Genomic DNA, 22,487 nt, shown 5'->3' with positions numbered 1-22,487 from the left:
CAAGAATGTTTAAACAGCTTCATTCATAATCACCAAAAACTGGAAACCCAATTGTCTTTCAATGAGTGTATGGATAAACTATGGTACATACAAACAATGAAATACTAGTCAGCAATAAAAGGACATAACAACATGGACAAATTCTACAAAGTAGTATGCTGAGTAAAAGAAACCGTTTCAAAAGATTCCATGCTATATATTCCATTTGTTGGACATTATGGAAAAAACAAAACTACAGGGATGAAATGCTTGATTTCCAGTGATTGCTGGGTTAAAGTTAGGGGTCAGGGGGAAGGATCTGACAACAAAGGGACAGTACTAAGGGAATGATGTGAAGGTGAAGGAACTGTTTGGTATTTGGTGAAGAAACTGATCGTCATAGTGGTTCCATGAATCCATAAATGTGCTAAATTCATAAAATTTTACATCAAAAAAGAGTTAATTTTACTGTATGCAAATTTTAAAACAAACAAATGCACTACTTCCTAAGCATGAGTATAAGCTGCCTTTTTCTTCGACTCCCACATACCTTAATCCTAGACTTAAAGAAGACTACTTTATGTGAGGAGAAAGGTGGAAGAGACTAAAAGAATGGCTTTGAGGTGGAAATTAAAGGAGTTTGCTACAACATTATGAACATTTATCTTAAAAGGCTGGATTATGAGATAATGATCTATAATTTTAGAGAAAGGCAAAGCAAAAAGGTACTGAAGAGCAAATAGACCTTAAAATTAAAGAATGAATTGTCTCACTAGTATTCACTTCTATTCTATAGTGCCACAACATAATAATTATATCTCCATTTAATTTGCTTTTTTGTATGTTTCAGCTACACACAAAATGATTGAAGAAAAAGTAATTTAATTTTAAGAAGATATAAATTTATTTTTATTTCAGTATTCTAAACCTAAAATAAAAGGGATTAATCAGTTGGCTACAGTTTCTGCATCGAAAGATCTAAATCATGAAAAATTTCTTAAAAGTCTGGTGGAATCTAATATTAGGATTAAACCTAGAGGGAAATTAATATATTTAAGGAAATGATATTCTGCATATTTAATACTTTGCACTTATCTCTGCTTGCCTGTTTTTTTCCCACTGCATACTCCCCTTCTGCCTTTTATAGCTCCTTCCCTTTTCTTCCCAAACAATCTGCCATGCCCTTTTCATCCTCAGTTCCTTTTAGAAATTTCCTGCAAACCTGAATTATCTAACTGCTCTTAGGAATGCCTACATAAATATAATTCATTTCAAAGACTGTGAATTAAAAAATGGCTAATGGTCAAATTCAAATATTGTGGTGCTCTCTTTCTAAAACATGACAATAGGGAATATAAGTAGTCTAATGGGATTTTTAACATGTATCAAACTAAAATATGAACACTAATTTACATTTACATTTCAAAAAGTATGTATGTCATTCAAATTATAACTTTTTCAATATATCTATTAAGAATTTAATACAGTAAAAAAGATTAGATTTTATAAAATATGCATACATTAACAAAAAATAGGGCCCTAACCAGTCTGTGAATATATTTTTTTGGCCAAATTACTATGAATTCTACAGTTTATTGAATGTATACCCTGAGTTCCAGATACTTAATTGTCCAAGAAAAGAATAACTTCCCATCTTAGGCCTTTGTGCTGAGATTATGTAAGAAGGAATTGTAGAAAAACGGTTTTGAGAAGACAACAGCCCTGCTCTTTACAGGTAATGACCAAATGATTGTCTTCCTTTTTTTGGTGTCCATTTATGAAACAAGAATGACTTTTGGGTAAACTCTGAAATGATGGTGTAAGCCACATACCTACGGAAAAGAGTTCTATAAAATGCTCCCTGAGGCAAATCAATCAGTATTACCTTTCTGCTGCTTTGGTTACTCACCTAAAAAAGATGGCCAAAAATGAAACTTGGAAAAGAGGTTGGTGAGTAGAAAATGGAATGCCTGGTATTTGGAAAACTGAAAGGGTAGGTGATGGCAACTCTCCTTCCAAAAACATTCTCTGCATTACAAAATACCTATTTATTTTCACCCTTTAGAACTATATTCAATGTCAAAAAAATACTTCAAAATTTCCAGTATCATTCTCACAAACTCCATAAGCATCCAGTGTTGGAATTTGGGGGTACTAATTAAGCAATTGTTAAGCCATAGGGTCTTATTGCTTCAGAAGAGAGTGTAAAAGAACTCACATAAGTTTCCAGACTGGAAAAAAAAAAAAGGCTTTTTTCCCCAAAACTAAGGTATTTACAATAACATTTTAAACCATAACTTGTAAGTATAAATACACTTAAGACTTAATAACATGAATTTTCATAAATGAGAAAAAACTGTAATGTTATATTAACATTTTTCTAACATAAAAAACAGTCCTTTCAATGGTTTTCATATGTTAAGTTATAACAAATATTTTCTTATAGACAATATATAGATGATAATTCTGAGGTTAGTATAATGCAATTTTCCATTAAGACATAAAATTTAGCAAATATTTTCTTTTGCTCTTAGGAAAAATGAATTCTAGTTTCCCCATATTAAGATACATTATTTTATTAGTACATGATGTGAATTGTTATTATTCTTCGGTCTTTCCTGAAACTTGTTCAGCCCTGGAAAAATCTGTTTCATACTTCTTTTTGAGATTACTTAAATACATTCGTAAACTGTCTGGATCCAATTTAGAGTTTCGAGCAGTTTGAACAAGCCTAGTAGCTAGATGGTACACAGCTCTCTGTCTTTCCATCTCAGGGGTACTCCTTTGGTTTTGCTGTTATTGAAAAAATATAGATAAAAATTAAAATATGATTACTATGAATTTGTTTTAAAATTTTGGCAATTTTCTCTTTCCTTTCATAGAAATACAGAACCCAAAGGTAACTAATTCCTTTGGATAAGTCAATTCCATTCAACTAGCAAAGAATGTACCAGAAAAAATAAAGAAATATGGATTTGAAAGAATACAACTTTTCATGAGTATTTACTACTTTATGACAGATTCTTATATTCTTGAAAATCACTTTTCAATGAAAAAAAATCTGCTAAATAGGTAAAATTTCTCACTCAACATAACTGATCATTGCTATGCAGTATTCACTTTAAATGTCACCCAGAGTAGTACTCTGCTATCTCCTACTTTAATTCCCCAATAGATAAACTGGTAGACAGAATGGGTCAACAGTAAATTGCTTGTTTCTCAAGAGATTTCATATATAGAATCTGCTAGAGTCTAAGACATACATTGCTTGAGGAGTAAATTACATTTTGAAAATAAGTGCCATAAATAGCTACTTGAAATTATGCCAATTCTTAACAATCTATAGTTAGGATGCCCAAGAAACAATGTTTAAAACAGGAATTTTCTAATATTTTAGAAGGCCTTTAGATATTCAGTCTTTGAGTACTACTTCAGGGATGGGAGTACAGCTGGAAAATTCTTCATCTACCTCGTTTCCTGAGCTAGATAGGAGAATTAGCATTTTCAATCTTAACTGTTAGTGTAAAGTCAGTGAGTTTCCCTTTACTAAGGGAAATAAAATCCCTCTCTTTCTCAATAGAAAGCAATTCAAGATATTTTTCTTCTTTCACTGTAAGAAAAATGAATCCAACTCCATGAGGTAAAATAAGATTATTATGTATTCACCCATCTATCTGATACATTGAATGATCAACTATCAGTTTATTATCTAAATAATAAATACTGAATATCTATTATCATCTATATTCCAGGCCCCAGACCTTGTGTTTATGTCTATGGGGGATAGAAAAATGTCTACCTGACATGACAATGGAACTCAAGAGGCTCAATGAAAGAGACATATTATTATAGTGAAAGAGACATATTCATAAGCAACTGATTTAGGTAATTATGGTAAGTCTCATGAGAGAGATTCAAAATTCAGAGGAAGGAGAACTCATTTCCAGCTCAGGTCAAGAAAAGCTTAAGTAGGATGGAATATTTGGAATGACTCTTGATAGACAGAAGAACACAGAAGTAAGAGCATTCTGGATGGAGGAAACAGCTAGAGCAGATACATTAGAAATCCTGGTACACAGGTCAAAATGATGAAATGACTAGTAACTCAATGTGGCAAAAATGTAGGTTTTAGTTAAATTGAAAAATGTTATCTAAGGTTGGGGTAATAAACAAAGGGAGACCATAAGGCGGCAGTTAACAAACTTTAGTGTGTTTAAGAATCATCAGAAGACTGGTTAAAAATGTAAATTCCTAAGCCATAGGAAATCTTCAAAAATCTAGGATGGTCCCTGATATCACAGGTGATTCTAATGTAGGTAATTCTAAGACTATATTTTGAGAAATAATCATAGAAAATGTTTAACAGTAGGGTAAGGAGTTTCACTTTAATTTGGTAAGAAACAACCAAAAGTTTCTGAACAGGGAAACATGATAAAAGTTATGCTTAAGAGACAAACTGGTGAGCGCTGTGAATTGTGTAAGACTGTTTAATCACAGACCTGTACATCTGAAACAAATAATATATGTTAAAAAAAAAAAGAGAGAAGAAGATAGTAGGAAGGGAGAAATGAAGGGGGGGAAATCGGAGGGGAAGACGAACCATGAGAGACTATGGACTCTGAGAAACAAACTGAGGGTTCTAGAGCAGAAGGGGGTGGGGGGATGGGTTAACCTGGTGATGGGTATTAAAGAGGGCACGTACTGAATGGAGCACTGGGTGTTATACACAAACAGTAAATCATGGAACACTACATCAAAAACTAATGATGTAATGTATGGTGATTAACATAACATAATAAAAAAAAGTAAACAATGCAAAAAAAAAAAAGAGACAATCTGGTAGAAGTATGTAGGATGGATTGAAAAAGAGAGAGAATCTACTGCATAGTCCTAATAAGAGGTGATTAAGAAGGATTCAAAGATTATTCTAATGGGTCACTGGGAAATCTGGAAGCAAAGAAATGAGAAGATTTTTCATATGATAAATTTAATTTTGGTCCTATTAAAGAGTGAAAATGTAAGTTGAGATTTCAAGAAGAAATACAGAGAAAAATATATAGATTCAAGGTCAAAAAGAAGTGAAAATGGAAGCTAAGGAAAGGATGAGCTCACCAAGAATATAGTTTTAAACACAGAAGGAAGGGCAAAATCTTAGGAAAACTTTCATTTAATAAGCAGAACGATAAAAAGCACTGGTGAAATACACAAAAATAAATTCAAAATGGATGAAACACCTAAATGTGAGACAGGAAACCATCAAAATCCTAGAGGAGAACACAGGCAGCAGTCTTTTTGACCTCGGCTGCAGCAACTTCTTGCTAGACATGTCTTCAAAGGCAAGGGAAACAAAGGCAAAAATGAGCTATTGGGACTTCATTAAGATAAAAAGCTTCTGCACAGCCAAGGAAACAATCAACAAAAGGCAGCCTACAGAATGGGAGAAGATATTTGCCAATGACATATCTGATAATGTCAATATCCAAAATCTATAAAGAACTTATTAAACTCAACAGCTAAAAAAACAAATAATCCAGTTAAGAAATGGGCAGAAGACATGAATAGACATTTCTCCAAAGAAGACATCCGGATGGCTAACAGACACATGAAAAGATGCTCAACATCACTCATCATCAGGGAAATACAAATCAAAACCACAATGAGATACCACCTCACACCAGTCAGAATGGGTAAAATTAACAACACAGGAAACAACAGATGTTGGCAAGGATGCAGAGAAAGGGGAATCCTCTTGCACTGTTGGTGGAAATGCAAACTGGTACAGCCACTCTAGAAAACAGTATGGAGGTTCCTCAAAAAGTTAAAAATAGAAGTACCCTATGACCCAGCAATTACACTACTAGGTATTTACCCAAAGGATACAAAAATACAGATTCGAAGGGCTACATGCATTATCAACAATAGCCAACTATGGAAAGAGCCCATATATCCATCAACAGATGAATGGATAAAGAAGAATTGGTATATATATACAATGGAATATTACTCAGCCAAGAATGAAATCTTGCCATTTGCAAGATGGATGGATGGATGGAGTTAGAGTGTATTATGCTAAAGCAAAATAAATCAGAGAAAGACAAATACCATATGATTTCACCCATATGTGGAATTAAAGAAACAAAACAAATGAATATATGGGAGGGAGGGGAAAAAAAGAGAAGGAAACAAACCGTAAGAGACGAGTCACAGTAGAGTACAAACTGACAGTTGATTGAGGGAGGTGGGGGTGGTGGGCTAGATGGGTGATGGGTATTAGGAGGGTGCTTGTTATCATGAGCACTGGGTATTGTATCTAAGTGATGACTCACTGAATTCTACTCCTGAAACCAATATTAAACTACATAATTAACTAGAATTTAAATACAAATTTGAAAAGAAAAAAAAAGCACTGGTGAAGAAAGAAAAAAAGGGGTATTCAGAGGTAGGAAAATGAAGACATCCAGGAGAGGACAATTTCATAGTAGCCAAGACAGGGAAGAATTATGAAAAGGGAAAGAAGGGTAGTATCAAATACCATGGAGAGACCAGGGAAGATGAGAAGTGAAAAAGAGGCCATAAGAGTTCATCATTAGTTGGTATTTTACAAAGAAAGTTTCAGTGGCATGATGACAAGATCTAGTTTGCAAGTGAAAAATGGAAGAAGTAAGTAGTTATTACTCTTAAGAAGTTGGCAGTAAAAAAAAAAATATCTTTTGAGAAGTAAGGTAATAAAGAAGGATTTCTTAGGATAAACCTAAGCATATTCATAGGAAAAAGAAAAGCCAGTGAATAAACACTAAGGATGCAAAGAGAAGAATGGGAACAAGGGGTGCCTGGCTGGCTCAGTTGGTAGAGCATATGACTCTTGATCTCAGGGTTGTAAGCTCAAGCCCCACGTTCAGTACAGAAATTACTTTTAAAAAAATCTTTAAAAAAATGGAGCACCTGACCAGCTCAGTCAGTAGAACATGTGACTCTTGCTCTCAGGGTTGTGAATTCGAGCCCCATGTTGGGTGTAGAGATTATTTAAAAAATAAAATCTTTAAAAAAGAGAGAGAAGAAAGGAAACTTATGAAGTTATATCTTAGTGGAGATGGAAAGAAGGTAGAAAAGTTAACCTCAAATAAGTTGAAAGGTAATCTCTTCCTCTGCGATAGAAAGGAAGAGAACTGGGTGAAAAACAGAAATCCCAAAATAGAGTTTTTAAGGAGAAAAAGTTCAAGGATTCATCACAATAACCTCAAGTCTCTCAAAAAATATAGGAAGTGAATTTTCTGTACAGTGAGGACATTGAGGGTTTAGGAAGAGTAGAAATGTTTTGAAAGAGTTAAAGAAACTATACAGATCAATAAAAGGGGAAAAAACTATCCAGTAAAATATTTGACTAAAGGTAGAATATATGAATTGACAGTAGATAAGATTAGCTTGTCTTGAATATATTTTGAGAATCATTATTAGGAAAGCCAAAGCCTAGAAGGCAACTGGAGAAGGCTTGCCATAATTGGAATTTGGCAAGATGAAGTCTGAGGAACTAGGTAATGAGAGAATCTTCAGAAGCACGACACTGCCAAAATTGTTGAAGAGATTCAAATGGAGGATTAGGCAAGTAAAGTCATATAGTCTGGAAGCTCAAGAGACTGAAGGGATACAATAAAAATTAAAAGCAGGTTAAGAAAGAGGGAAAGACAAAGGAAATGCACCTAGCTTAGTTTACTGAACACACTGCATTCTTAAAACATAAAGCAACCTGATATTATAAAAAAAAAAAAAAGATTTCCAAATTTTGAATCAACATGAGTTCAGAGATAAATCTACTGCTTCCTAGCAAAACACTTAACCTCTGTGAACCTCAGTTGTAAAAACATGAGTAAAAATAACAGCTTTATTATTAATCTTATATTAGAAAGACCTAACTACTTCATGAAGAGTCATGAGGCTTATATATGATAATGGATAAGAGTTTTAAAAACTATTTTAAAGGATATGAAAGTGTGGTGCATAGTAATTTTTATTTTTATTTATTTTTTAGAGAGAACAAGCATGAGTGGGGGTGGGGGGAGAGGGAGAGAGAGAATCTTAAACAGGCTCTATACCCAGCACAGAGCCCAACTCAGGGCTTGATCTCACGACCCTGAAATCACAACCTAAGCCAAAATCAAGAGTCAGACACTTAACTGACTGAGCCACCTAGGGAATATGTGATTTTTATTTGTAATGCTTACTTTATATAGACTTATTTTCTCATCATAAAATTAGTGTAGCAATAAGTATTATAGGAACTGAACTGTTTAACCTTTTTCTACTATCTTATTAGTTGACTTGTTGGGAAAGGTTGAAATAGACCAAACCAAAAAAATTGTGAGAAGTAAAAAAAGATTTGCCTTATTTAGAATTAGGTTTTTATTTAAATGTTTTAATTATTAATATTATTATATACTTAGATACAACACCATTATAAAAATGTACACTAAAAGTATTTTCTTGAATTGGAAAACCAATTCTTATTGCTAAGAAGTTTCTTACCAAAACTTGTCTGGTAATTTGAGTTGTGATTTCTTTGGCATCCAAGACAATTGATGGTGGGAGTGATGACACTTCTGCAGCTTTTAATCCTAAAATTAATACAATGGGGCTTAAATGTTGTTATAGCAGGTATTTTTATTTTAAGCAGTAATAATCTTTTCTTCACAGATTTAGACTTCTATTCTACAGGCATTTCTGAACAACTTAGCAATTCTCAAAATTAAGTTTTCCAAAGTTCTGGATGACAATTTACCGATTATATTTAGTTGTCCAAGACATATGACAAATTAGAATATCAATTACCTCTCAAGATACATCTGAGACAGTCAGGAAAACATGATAGGGAAAAGAAAAGGGGTAACTAGAAAACTTAATAATAACAATGAAATTCCAACTACAAATGCAATTGGTTAATAGAAGGTCAAAGAATTATGAGCTTTGCAAGGGAGGAGAGATAACCCTAGTCACAGAGATAACCGTACAGCTGAATGTTCATCTGTCTAGTAGATCACCAAGAGAGGTATTTCTCACAAGATATAACTATAGATGACTATTCTTCATGCAAATTCAAAGTACTCTCTAGTATTCTCCCCTGAGCCTAATTTTATTGTATAAATGCCAAATAGGCTTTCTACTGTGTGCTAATAGTTTATTGTATGTACTATTTTAGAGGCAATAGAAACAACACTAACACATTTATTGAGAAGTTACTAATTGCTAGGTACTATATTAAACAGTTCATATTTGATAATTCATTTAATCTTCATAAGCCCTACATATATGGAAAATTATCCCCATTTACTAGATGAAATTAAAGCTTATAAAAATTAAATATCTGATACAAATTAAGTTATGCAGTTGATTTCTCATTTCAAATAGCAAAACAAAGATGCTTTCCCCTACTCAAAGGGTCACGTTCATAGCTAAAATAATTTTAGGAACTTATATGTATAGATCAATTAAAAATTTTCTGAATTCATGAGATTTTATAATGTTACATAATGATTTAGATAGAAAATATCTAATCAAGTTTACAAGTATCATATGGTTTGATAATACATTTCCTTTTAAGACTTTAGATTATGAAGTTCCCTGCATCTGAAGAAAATAGATGTTACTGAAAAAGTGTGAAATATACAATTTTCAATTTATTTATAACTTGCAAATATAAGCTAAATTACATTTTTCTAAGAATAGAAACTAATACTTCTGGCACTTTCATGTGTTGTAATTCTACATAAGTACTGATTGATATAAGTTTAAATATAAGCTTAATATACATAAAATGTGAGCTTGACATAGAAAATACAGTCTTAGAGCATAAGCACTCAAAAGAATTCTTTGACAGGAAAAGCTGCTTAGATTGACAGCCAAGTAAAGGGAGAAGAATTATGAGAATATGTAGTGTTTCAATAGATATTATATAGATATAATTTCCATATGCAATACCATAATTTTTTTCTTCTGTGAGTCCCTTACAAATTTTGTAGGTATACAAGATTGCTTCTTTATTTCTTGAAGTGTTCTTTACATGCTGAACTTCAAAATGCATGTTTTCTACATTAGGATACAGGACCTCTATATGACATAGTTCCAGGAAATGTGTAGCAAACAGTGTAAATGCCTAGAATATATAATAATGAATGTCAGTATTTTTAAAATGAACCAGAAAAAAATTTTAGTTTGATTTTCCAAGTAGCTTGGCAGAGGTGTAGGAATGAAACTAATAATGGTCAATTCATTTCAAAATGTTTTGCAAATTTATATTCAATGAAAGAAACATGTTTATTATGTTTACACATCACATGTATGTTACATTATAGGAAAGAGAACAAATTTAAAAATAAAATCCTAAAAAAATCTGAAGATATTTAAAAGATGAGGTTTATCAGAAATAAAGCTGTTGAATGAGGTAATCATTTATTAGAAAAGTAATCTACAAACAAAATCATAACATTTCCCTCAACTTTTAAAAAAATTTTAGTTTAAAAGTAGCTTCCCTCCATATAACTATTTTTTGGAAAGTGGAATCAATGGTTTGTCTTAGGTATTCAAAATCGCAAAGGGTTTAGTTTTTAGATTTGCCTTGTGTTTGGGTTAGGTACTTAAAGGGAAGAAAGAAAAGATGGAGAATAATGCTTAGGACAATGATTCTCAAACTTTAGTAATCCCCTGGGGAGTTTGTTAAAGATGCAAATTCTTGGTACTTATACCCCCAAAATTCTCAATCAGCAGTTGTAATGTGGAGTGCCAGGAAACTCCATTTTCCAGAAGTATTTTAGGTGATATTGATGCAGGTGGTTCAAGTGACTTACGACCAGCATGTGGTTTCCAGTTGTGAGTTACTAATCTAGACAGAGATTTGAATAATTGTTTATGTTCTTAAGATATTACTAGGAAAAACTATAAATACGTGATTAATGGAAAAATAAAATGTTAAGACATTAAAAAGAAAATATTTGGGCTGGCAAATGGCATCAGCCATGTAAGGGGGATGGCAAGAGGTATAGGACAGAAAAATGAAAAAAACTCAACTACTTACTCAATAAATCAAAAGGGGTATAAAACCAAATTTATAAAGCAACAGAAAAATACTTAGAAGTCCAGTAAACTATTTAGAAGTTGAGGACCATGTTCATAATAACATTAATGTCCTCAAAATTTATGTATCAAACCAACCTATTACTCTTTACTACTAGAAATAGAATTGTTAGTATCTTTAAATCTAATCAGATTAGAGGTGAGGTGGGGGCACCATGGCGCAGGGACTTGAACGCTGAGAGGATGCCAGTGGCTGTGGGGCCATACAGACAGTCCCAGCCAAGCTACTTCAACCACATGAAGATGGACTTCATGATGGGCTATGCAGTAGGCATGGCAGCTGGGATGCTCTTGGGTACTTTTTCCTGTCTCAGGATTGGAATGTGGGGTTGGGAGCTGATGGATGGCATCAGGAAAACCATGATGCAGAGTGGTGGCATCTTTAACATATTCGTGGCCATCAGGATGGGCATCCAACACTAGTCAGGGCCACGGCTGCCCACTACATCTACCCTTCCCATCAGTCCCCGCCCATTTACTATAATAAAACAAGTCTTTGAGTTAAATAATAAAACTAAAATAAAATAAATCTAATCAGATTAAAGAGTCAATTCCAGAAACCCCAGAACCGATTCAGAAAACTCATCCTTAAAATTCTGTTGCTCTAGGGCGCCTGGGTGGCTCAGTTGGTTAAGCGACTGCCTTCGGCTCAGGTCATGATCCTGGAGTCCAGGGATCGAGTCCCGCATCGGGCTCCCTGCTCGGCGGGGAGTCTGCTTCTCCCTCTGACCCTCCCCCCTCTCATGTGCTCTCTCTCTCTCATTCTCTCTGTCTCAAATAAATTAAAAAAAAAAAAATTCTGTTGCTCTAGAACCACTCTCAATACCAAAATCTGTAATAGTGAGGCTTCTCCAGGGAAATAGAATCGGGTGTGTGTATGTGTGTGTAGAGAAAGAGAGAGAGAGAGAGCTTGATTTATTATAAGGAATTGGCTCATATGATTATGGAGATTGAAGAATCCCCACATCTGCAATCAGCAAACTGGAGACCCAGGAGAGCTGATGCTGTAGTTCCAGTCTGAGTTTAAAGGCCTGAGAACCAGGAGAGCAAATGGTGTCATTCCAGTCCAAATGCTGGCAGGCTCAAGATCCAAAAAGAGCTTATGTTTCAATTCTAGTCCAAAGGCAGGAAAAATGATTCTAGGTTGAAAGCAGTCAGACAGGAAGTAACCCTCTCACTCCCAGGAGGGCAGCCTTTTTGTTCTATTCAGGTATTCAACTGGGCCCCACTCAAAACTGATTGGATGGGAGGAGCTGGAAGTCATGGAGGTAGAGCAGATGGGAGCCAGGGTGCCTGTGCACAGTGAGCACACTCCTGGTGTGCTCAGGCCCACTACAGTAAGAGCTGGAGGAGGTGCAGCATTGGCCACACCCTTCTGGCAGCCCTGGCGGTGTGCTGGAAGGCATGCCCTGATGTGGACTCTAGGACACCATTCCTGAGCCTCCACTGTGACTGCGTCACTGCAGAAGCAGGTCAGCCTTACCAGACCCTAGTGAGCAACTAGAGAAGATGGGCACCTGACCCTGACCCCAAAGACGCACCCCTTGCCCTCCCTCTCCTTGGGGCTGTATTTACCCCCAGATTGTTCCAGGGGCCAGTTCCCTTACCTCCCAGGTCCCAGGCTGAAATTCCCAAATACATAGTATACTAACAGAGGATCCTATTACCACTAGTCTTTCTCCCTGAGTCCTATAATATGATCTATAAACTCAGGTTTGAAGTCAGAGGAAACTGTGATATCAATGGCACTATAACTCAGAGGGGTGAAGTATGCTGGAAGACAATCACAGACTGTGTGACTGATACAGAATCAGCCCAGAATCTGGATTACGGGGGGAAGCATGAGGCTGCTGCGCCCTGTGTGTGAGGCTGTCCACTCACATTTGTTATCTCTGACCAAGGGGCAGTTTGAAATTCAATATACACCATGGCTGCAGTGGACAGCTTTTGCAGAGTTATTTCCTGAAATATCTGATGTTTTGGAAAGTCTTCAATCTCCTGCTATTTCTTTTAGCTTAATGAAACTGACAGCGTGTCTAGAACAGGCTTCGGGCAATATATTTTTACTGAATGGGAAGGAATGCCCCTTTTATTTTTTTTTTAAGAGAGAGAGGGCTTGCAACAGGGCATGCGGGGGGGGGGGGGGAGCAGGGGCAGAGGGAGAGGGAAAGAATCCCAAGCAGACTCTGCCCTGAGTTCAGAGTCCCATGCGGGGCTCTATCCCAGGACCTTAAGATCATGACCTGAGCCAAAATCAAGTCAGATGCTCAATGACCCAGGTACCCCAGGAAAGCCCCTTTCTTTTGAGATCTGCTTGCATCTAAGGAGCTTGCTAGTACATGGCAGACATACCAGAAGTCTTCACTGGATCTCCATGTGGACTCAGTCTACATAACATCTTATAGCATGGGTTTGTGTCCCCTCAAGAAATCCCTCCAAACTACTGTTCAATGATGATACTGTTGACGGCAGGATTGGGTCAGCTGCTGAAGAGTTATTTGCAACAAACTAAATCTGCATTGGCATGCCGACCTTTCAGAGTTCTTACAAACCTTGAGGATTTGGCTCTTTTCCCTGCTGTTACTTCTGAGGTACTTACAGTATTAGAAGTAATGAAGAAATACACTGTTATATTAAAAGTCATGTTCCTATACTGAGAAGTTGCATTAATCAAGTTCAAGTCACACAGGTTTGCCAACTGTGCCATGTTGTTATTGACACAGCTAGAGACAGGACTTAGGAGAGTTTTGCCATTAACAAATTTCCACAAAGACTTTTGACTGCTGAGTCAACAGCTCTTTATACCACCTTTGAGGAAATATTGGCAAAACACGTGAATGATGGTAAAAATCAATCAAATTCCTCTTTTCCTTGGAGAGCCTGCAATACAATTTCTTTGGGATTTCCTGAACCATCAGGAGAGTCCCCATATAAGAGATCATTTAAGCCATGGGGAAATCAGCTTATCTAAATTTCCAAAAGAAGCAACAAATCAATAACTTGCATTTTCCATTGTACTTTTACTCAGATTCATTGATGAAGATATGTTATCAATGCTTAAGGAAAAAGCAGTAATAAAATCATTGGTTGGTCTTGCAGAAGGCTACAGTGTTCCCTTCCATCCAGTTTCTCAACTTAAAAAAAACTTGCTGAGCTGTGAGAAGAGCATCATAAGTGTTTGGCCCCTCCTGCCTTTACCTGAAGAAGCTGAGGAAGCAGCCAGATTAGAAGTAATTCTGAAACAAATGCTTGCAGCTCTTTAAAATCATGTATGATGGGGTGCCTGGGTGGCTTAGTCATTAAGCATCTGCCTTCAGCTTGGGTCATGGTCCCACAGTCCTGGGATTGAGCCCTGTGTTGGGCTCCCTGCTCAGCGGGAGGCCTGCTTGTCCCTCTCCCACTCCCCCTGCTTGTGTTCCCTCTCTCACTGTCTCTCTCTGTCAAATAAATAACATCTTTTAAAAAAAATCATGTATGAGCTGCATTACCACCTGTCTGAGAATCACTGTGTTGTTAGTGACTTGGGACAACCCTCCTGCTGAGAAGTGGCCCCAGGTAATCTGTGAACTCTGTGGCACCTCCATCCTAACTCTGTTCTGTCCCAGAACCATTCTGGAAGTGCTCATCATGCTTCGAAACATCAGCACACACTGCACCCGCATGTCCAGCCAGGTTGCTGCCTCCACGGAGTTGAGACACTAGCAGTGGGTAGACAGAATGTTGTGTTCCAGGCAAAGGAAGTAGTATTAAGTTTCTGTCTCTTGTGCTTTACCCAATTTTATCACTGATTGTACTGGAATTGGTCAACATTCATGTGGTTCATGGAAAAAAATCTTATGAGTATCTAAAGTTCTTAAAGATGTTCTTGCAGTACGCAGAGAACCTGGTGGCTTACACCAGCCAAGAGAAGAACAAATGGAACAAAACTATCAATCTTACATGGACAGCCATGTTGAAAATTTGACTTTTAGGAAGAAGAAACAAATGTTAATACATTTAGCCAAGAAGTCCACAAGTAAAGGAGTCTTATGAAAACAGTAAGTCAAGATGCTTTTGGCTACATCCAAAAACCTAGCCCGAATAGGCTTTACCAACATGGAAATTGAAAATCCAAAGGTAGGGTGGATTCCAAGGTCTGTTTGATCAAGGATCAAGTTCCATTTCTCTGTAGCCTTCTCATTTGCTGTTCCTGAGTTTGTGTGAACCTCAGGCTGGGTCCCCAAGTGGCCACAGCAGTTTGGTCCCTCCACCACGACATAGTGTCCAGAGGAAGGGGAACTTTTCACCTAGATGTCACCCAGAAAGTTTCTGAAAACTGTCACTGTGGCCAGGACCCTCCTCCTGTACTCACTGGCCAGCCTGGGTAGGCATACACTCCTGAGCCACCACTGGGGCACAGAGAAAGCTTGGATCAGTCTGGCCTCATCCCTGGAACTGAGAATAAGATTGGATGATCCAGATCCCATGGGACAGAGTTGAAGAGGAACAGCTCCTAGAAGGTATGGGGGCAGACATGGTGCCAGGCAGCAGGTTTGCTGGTCCGTGTATAGCCAGGAAAGCAGGAGCCCTGGCATGTGTCTGGGTATGGAGGGTTTTGTACAGGAGCAGGGAGAGCTAGAGGAGTGAGGGTCAGGGGTGCAGCTGCCCCAGTCCAGCTCGGAGAGCCAAAGTGTGTGATTCTCAAGAGCTCACTGGGCCACTGCAATTGTCTAGAACATCTGGGAAGGCCCTGACATCTGTCTCAGGTGGCAGCAACAAAGCCAGCAGCTCTCAGGAATCCCTCTGAGGCTGTCCTGGACCCCAGGTCTGTGTATGTGCTAGGCTGCACACAGTGAATTATGGCCCCTTCTCCACCTTCCAAACCTCCCTGGCAGGTTCTAGCCCACAGCCCTCCAAGGAAGGACATTCACCATGTGTGTTTCTGGCTTCTCTGCTGTCAGAGAACAGTGCCAAGGAGACCTCAAAGAGAAGGTGTGGTGCTGTGGGATGACAGACATTCTAGCACACTCCATCCATCCCTTTGCCAACTCAACACCCACCACCCCCTATTAAACTAAACTCTTGGGTAAAAACAGAGCACCAAGCTTCTGCCCCTGTGATGTAGCCTTCTCTCGTGCAAGTGTAGACCCCAATTCTCACATGTCATGTTTCTGCTCCTGGGACATGTTATTTTGCAGTGTCTCCCTTGGACTCTAATTTATATGATGATTTATAGGATTAACTACTCTTAACCCTTCTTATGTTGGAGCTGGAATGGAACAGAGGAAATAAAAGAACTGATATTTACCAAGCCCATGAAAACAAACAAACAAACAAAAAAACTGATTGGATGGGACCCACCCCCACTAGGGAGGGCAATCTGCTTTACTTAGTCTACCAGTTCAAATACAAATCTCATTCAGAAACCCTTATAGATGCACCCAAAATACTGCTTGACCAAATGTCCAGTACTCTGTAGTCCAGTCAGGCTGACATACAAAATTAACCATCACAGACACTAATTAGCTTTTAATCCTAACAAGTAATATATATATATATCTTATTTTTATGAGAAATTCTGATCAACTGACATAGATTCAGTATTACAAAGACTAATGTTATCTCTTAACATTACTTTTATCACATACCTATCACAAAAATAAGATTTTTCTTTCTTTATAGTAAATTATGGACTGTCATTTAAGGTAAAGGACATCATCTTAGGGATATTTTCAAGGTACTTTAAATATGGAAAAATATTTTTAAGTTTTTTCATACCTGTATATATTCTGAGTGATCATCTAAAGATATATTTTACAAATTAGCTTAATAATAGAGCAAAAATCATAGCCTGTTTTACTTGATTTGTGAAAACCTGTTTTCTTTAAAGGAATGAAATCTTAGTTGGGTAAGTAAAATAATTTTCCATAAAGTGACCTCAGATGCCTAGTTTTTCATTTCATGTTGTGACATCACAGTCAATGTTATTATCCATGGAGACAATTATTGAAATGCTTTCATGTTTTGCCTTTTAATTTGATTAAATTAAAGCCAAGTGACTAGTTTTGATATTATTTGTTTTTCTTGATTTCCTTCTTTCCTTGTCTACATCACGACTATTATACTAGCTGTTCCTGTTTCTATCAGAAATGAACTAAGAAAAATATAAATGCTATGGTACACTTTTATTACCTAAAATTGTTTAAAGAGCTATTTGTAGGTGCCTGTAAAATTCAATCATGATACATATACAAAGGATACATAAGGGGCGCCTGGGTGGCTCAGTTAGTTGAGCATTGGACTTTTGGTTTCCACTAAGGTCATGATCTCACAGCTGTGAGATCAAGCCCCATATATCAGTTCTGTGCTCAGCGGGGAGTCTGCAGGAGATTTCTCTCTCCCTCCTCCCTTTCCCTCTGCCCCTCCTCCGCTCACGAGTGTGTGAGCTCTCTCTTGCCCTCTCTCTCTCAAATAAATAAATCTTTAAGAAAAAAAAGGACTCAAAATTAATACACTTAAAAGAATAGAGAAGAATACCTTTAAGCTCAGCAGATATTCACAAACAGCATAACAAATGCCAATACCTTCCTCTGTATTAGTACCTCTGCCAAGTTCATCAATTAGTATGAGTGATTTGTTATTAGCATTATGTAGAATGTAAGCTATCTGAAAAATATAATTTTAATATTATTCATTGTAACCAAACAGCTGTCACTACCATTTTAAAAAATGAGGAAAAATCCAGTCTCTTTATTAGTTCATCCGAAATGTATTTTTATAAAGTTATCCAGCTGAGTAGAAACTAACACATTGCTTTTCTTCTAAAAATTCTCATGACTAATAATTCCAGTAGAACAGCTGATATGTATATAAACAGACACATGCATATGTGTATGAGACAACAAACAGTAAATAACCATTATCTAAAATATTAATGTTTTAGAAACAGTGAAATAAAACTAAGCAATGAATTAAATGTTTAAATAATACAAAAAGATGGTCATTTTCTTCTCCACAAATGACTAATTAATTGTCATAAAATACTCAAAACTATTTCTCAAGTTTATTTTAACATCTCAATAGCCAGTAAAGATAGAAAAAAATGAGGGAAAAGTATCCAAGTCCACTGATTCCTATTTAAACAAATAAATGTAAATCCATGCAACAAAGACCAAGACTTTGACAGAAATTCTCCTTCCCCACTGAAGAGTATTAGCCTCTTTCCCAAAAATTATAATTACACCCACATTATGTACTGACACAATAGTAAATTTTATGGCCTTTTACCTTTCTATAGGACTAAGCTTCTTGAGAGCTGGGACCATTTAAAAATACACCTCGAGCACCTAGTACATTGCTATATTCTCCCATAGATACTCAATACATACTAAATAATTATGTAAAAGTCATATACAGTAGCACAGATAATAACTATTCTCCCCCATTTATAAAAAGTTATCCAAATCTACAGTGATCCATTAATTCCTACCTACTGAAGATACCTCAAGAGCTATACTGAATACCTTTAGCCCTTCAAGTCTATTTGATATTTGCTCAGATCACAAAAAGGTGATGACACGTACTTTGTTAGAGAAAGTGAAAATTCTAAAGGGGCACATGAGAGGATGATTTTTAAAAGCATTCTAACACAGTGATCTATTATTTTAAAATCAAACCTAATAAGAATAGATACAAAATGGTCCTGAACAGATCATTGTTTTCTGACAGTCTTTTATATATCCCATAAAAAACATGAAAGCATGTTTTTTGTTCAATAATACTAGCTTTTTATTTAAAACTGTATTTTTCAATAAAACCTTCTCTTCCATTTCCACATAAGACAGAAAATTAGAAGCTGTCTTTGACTGCCCTCTGGCTCTTGTAGAGGAATATAAGCACATCTGTATGTTTTAGAATAAGGATATTTTCGTACATAATAATTGACCACTAGTGGAAAAATTTAACATATGTTTAACATAAGGAAAGGTTAGTTTGGGTACCTCTTTCATTTCCTTCATGAATGTTGATGAATTTGTTTCAATATCATCGTCAGTACTGATTCTTGTAAATATCTGTTCAGCAATTCTAAAGGAAGAATATTCTGCTGGAACATATGATCCTGTAAAATATAAAGTAAACGTAAATTGAAATGCTTTTATAAAATATAAGTACTAATATTTTGCACTTTTCACCAACTCAGATTATTTATTAACCTAGCTAAGGATTATGTAGTGGAAAGATCACTGGATATACAGTTAGACAACATGGCCCCAGCTCTGTCACTTACCATATATCCTTGGGCAGCAATTAGACTCTCCCAGTCTCATCTTTCTCACATATAAATGGAAGACAGCATAAATTCAAGTACATTAGAAAGATTTATTATAAACTTCACAAAAATGTTAAATAATATAGTTATATAAAAAAATTCAAAATAGGAAAATTTGGAGGAAATCCTTATGAAGCTCAAGTTGATAAAATTGTTACAGAAAAATGTATTAGGAAATATCTGTTATTAGAAATGTATAGAAATACCCAGAATTAGAATGAAAGCAAGACATTTAATTTTTTTTAAAGGTGAGTTTTCATACCTGAGACTTTTTCTGCCTGAGAAGTCATCATGCTAAATAATCTAAAATATTCACCTTTTGAAAGCAAATCAATCTGATTAATGCAACTACCTCTATACGGAATGGGACATAAAAGGCATTCTAAAATAATAAGAGGATAAAAATATACAAATAGTTGAATGGGAAAAGTATCAAGCATATAGAACAAAATGGTGAAATAAAGGGAGTGAAGAAACAAACTCCTGATTATTCCAGGATTTAAAACCAAGATAAGGATGAAGAATAGCATCAATCTCTAAGGAAAAAGGACTAGCAGGAAAAGAAGGCAAAAGTCAGGATAATACTAATAAAAATAAAAGTAACAATAATAACAATAGAGACAGACAGACAAACCAAGAAATAGACTTTTAACTATAGAGAATAAACTGGTGGTTGCCAGAGGGGAGGTGGGTGAAGGGATGGGTAAAATCGGTTAAGGGGATTAAGACTACACTTATCATGATGAGCTCTGAGCAGTGTACAGAATTGTTGAATAACTATACTGTACACCCGAAACTTAGAGAGCACTGTATGTCATCTATACTGGAATTAAAATTGAAACAAAAATAAATAAATAAATAACAATAGTAATTATAGAGGAGGGGGAAAGATGGCGGAGGAGTAGGGGACCCTATTTCAACTGGTTCCCGGAATTGAGCTGGATATCTACCAGACCACGCTGAGCACCCACGAAACCAGCCTGAGATGTAAGAAGATCTGGATCTCTACAAACAGAATATCGCAGGCGGTTGGTTTTGAGGTACAAAGCGGAGAGACGTGATTCTGCGGGCAGATATCGGAGGATAAACGGCAGCGGGAGGGTGCCTGGACGTGGGGAACCTACACCGCCGGTGAGTGACAGCCTCGCGCATTGCGGACAGGCACAGACTCGCAGACCGGTAGCGCCGGGAAAGGACTTTAGGGCAGCCCCGGGGGTGGAGGACGAGACCGGCAGGGTCACGCGCACGCGAACTGCAGTCGCCCAGACAGAAACCTGGAGCGACGGTAGCGCGCATGAGAACTGCAGCCTCCGAGACAGAAACCTGGTACGCCGGGGTCCCACCGGTGAACTGCAACCTCTGGGGTGGAAACCCCAAGCGGTGGAGTTGCGCACACGCGAACTGCAGTCCCTGGGACAGGACCCTAAGCAGTGGAGTCGCGTGCAGGTCACGAATTGGGAGCGGCTGGCGGTTTTAGAAGCACAAAGGGCAGAGACATGCCCCCACCTGGAGGCAGGACTGGGAGCGCTGCGGAGGGGCGCACAACCCAGGACGCTGCAGTTTATAGCAGCACGGACAGAAACGGAGATGGTGTGGCCTGGAGGGCTCACTGAAGAACAGACTGAGGTCTCTCTGCTCTGAGGCAGAGGGTTGGAAACGGTCTCTTCTGCTCTGACCCGCGGAAGAGACATGGAAAGCCACCAGGGAAAGGTGCCAGACAACAAAAGCCCCGAAGACTGATTCCCACTGAGCCCATCCCCCGCCACAGGGGCGCAGGGCAACTCTGCCCAAACAGGGTTGCCTGAGTAACAGCGCGGCAGGCCCCAGAAGACAGGCTTGGAAAACAAGAGGCCAGCAACCCTAAGGTCCCAAGAAGACAGGTGCATCTTGCTTGGGTTCTGGTCAATAATTTCGACTCTATACATTCCCTCAAACACCCATCAACAGAATGACTAGGAGGAGGAGCCCCCAAAACAGAAAAGACTCAGAGATTATGACTTATGCTGTAGATTTACAAATGGATGCAGATATAACCAAGATGTCGGAGATGGAATTCAGGCTAGCAATTGTGAAGACAATGGCTAGAATGGAGAAATCAATTAATGGCAACATAGAGTCTCTAAGGGCATAAATAAAAGGTGATTGGCAGAACTTAAAAATGCTATCAATGAGATCCAATCCAATCTAGATAATCTAACAGCTAGGGTAACTGAGACAGAAGAGAGAATAAGTGATCTGGAAGACAGTATAATAGATAAAAAGGGAAAAGAGGAGGCCAGGGAAAAATAGCTCAGAATCCATGAAAATAGAATCAGGGAAATAAGTGACACCATGAGGCATTCCAATGTCAGAATAATTGGAATCCTGGAGGGAGTGGAGAGAGAGAGAGGGCTAGAAGATGTATTTGAGCAAATCGTAGCTGAGAACTTCCCTAATCTGGGGAATGAAACAAACATTCGAGTCCTAGAGGCAGAGAGGACCCCTCCTGAAATTAAGGAAAACAGGTCAACACCCCGGCATGTAATCGTAAAACTTGCAAATCTTAGAACCAAGGAAACCATGTTAAGGGCAGTTACGGGGAAGAGATTCCTTACGTACAGAGGGAGGAACATCAGAATAACATCAGACCTATCCACAGAGACCTGGCAAGCCAGAAAGGCCTGGCAAGACATATTCAGGGTACTAAATGAGAAGAACATGCAGCCAAGAATACTTTATCCGGCAAGGCTTTCATTTAGAATGGATGGAGAGATGCAGAGCTTCCACGAACGGCAGAAGTTGAAAGAATATGTGACCACTAAGCTGACCCTGCAAGAAATATTAAGGGGGTTCTATAAAAGGAGAAAGATCCCAAGAGTGATCTACAACAGAAATTTACAGGGACAATCTATAAAAACAACGTCTTCACAGGCAACATGATGACAATTAATTCATATCTTTCAATAATCACTCTCAACGTGAATGGCCTAAATGCTCCCATAAAACGGCACAGGGTTGCAGATTGGATAAAAAGACAGGACCCATCCATATGCTGTCTACAAGAGACTCATTTTGAACCTAAAGATACATCCAGACTGAA

The 22,487-nt window shown here is 37.3% G+C and overlaps 2 protein-coding genes and 1 pseudogene across 2 annotated transcripts in view; 2 read left to right on the top strand and 1 right to left on the bottom strand.

Annotated features, from left to right (window-relative positions):
- Positions 1 to 2,580: 2,580 nt before the first annotated feature.
- Positions 2,581 to 22,487, bottom strand: part of MSH4 (mutS homolog 4) — a 98,920-nt gene continuing 79,013 nt past the window's right edge. The window contains exons 16-20 of the mRNA XM_021678131.1: positions 19,080 to 19,198; positions 17,617 to 17,745; positions 9,949 to 10,123; positions 8,500 to 8,588; positions 2,581 to 2,772 (exon numbers count right to left, since the gene is read on the bottom strand). Of these exons, the coding sequence (XP_021533806.1) occupies positions 2,581 to 2,772; positions 8,500 to 8,588; positions 9,949 to 10,123; positions 17,617 to 17,745; positions 19,080 to 19,198 (704 nt within the window). The remainder of the gene's footprint in view (positions 2,773 to 8,499; positions 8,589 to 9,948; positions 10,124 to 17,616; positions 17,746 to 19,079; positions 19,199 to 22,487) is intronic.
- LOC110570125 (reactive oxygen species modulator 1-like) lies at positions 11,284 to 11,523 on the top strand. The gene has a single exon (XM_021678105.1). It carries the CDS (start codon positions 11,284 to 11,286, stop codon positions 11,521 to 11,523), a length of 240 nt encoding a protein of 79 aa, XP_021533780.1.
- Positions 12,763 to 15,132, top strand: LOC110570153 (annotated as a pseudogene).

Source organism: Neomonachus schauinslandi, chromosome 4, assembly GCF_002201575.2.
Source record: "Neomonachus schauinslandi chromosome 4, ASM220157v2, whole genome shotgun sequence".
Taxonomy (NCBI): Eukaryota; Metazoa; Chordata; class Mammalia; order Carnivora; family Phocidae; genus Neomonachus; species Neomonachus schauinslandi.
The sequence above is the reverse complement of the archived record's forward strand: the minus strand, read 5'-3'. Positions and strand labels throughout refer to the sequence as shown.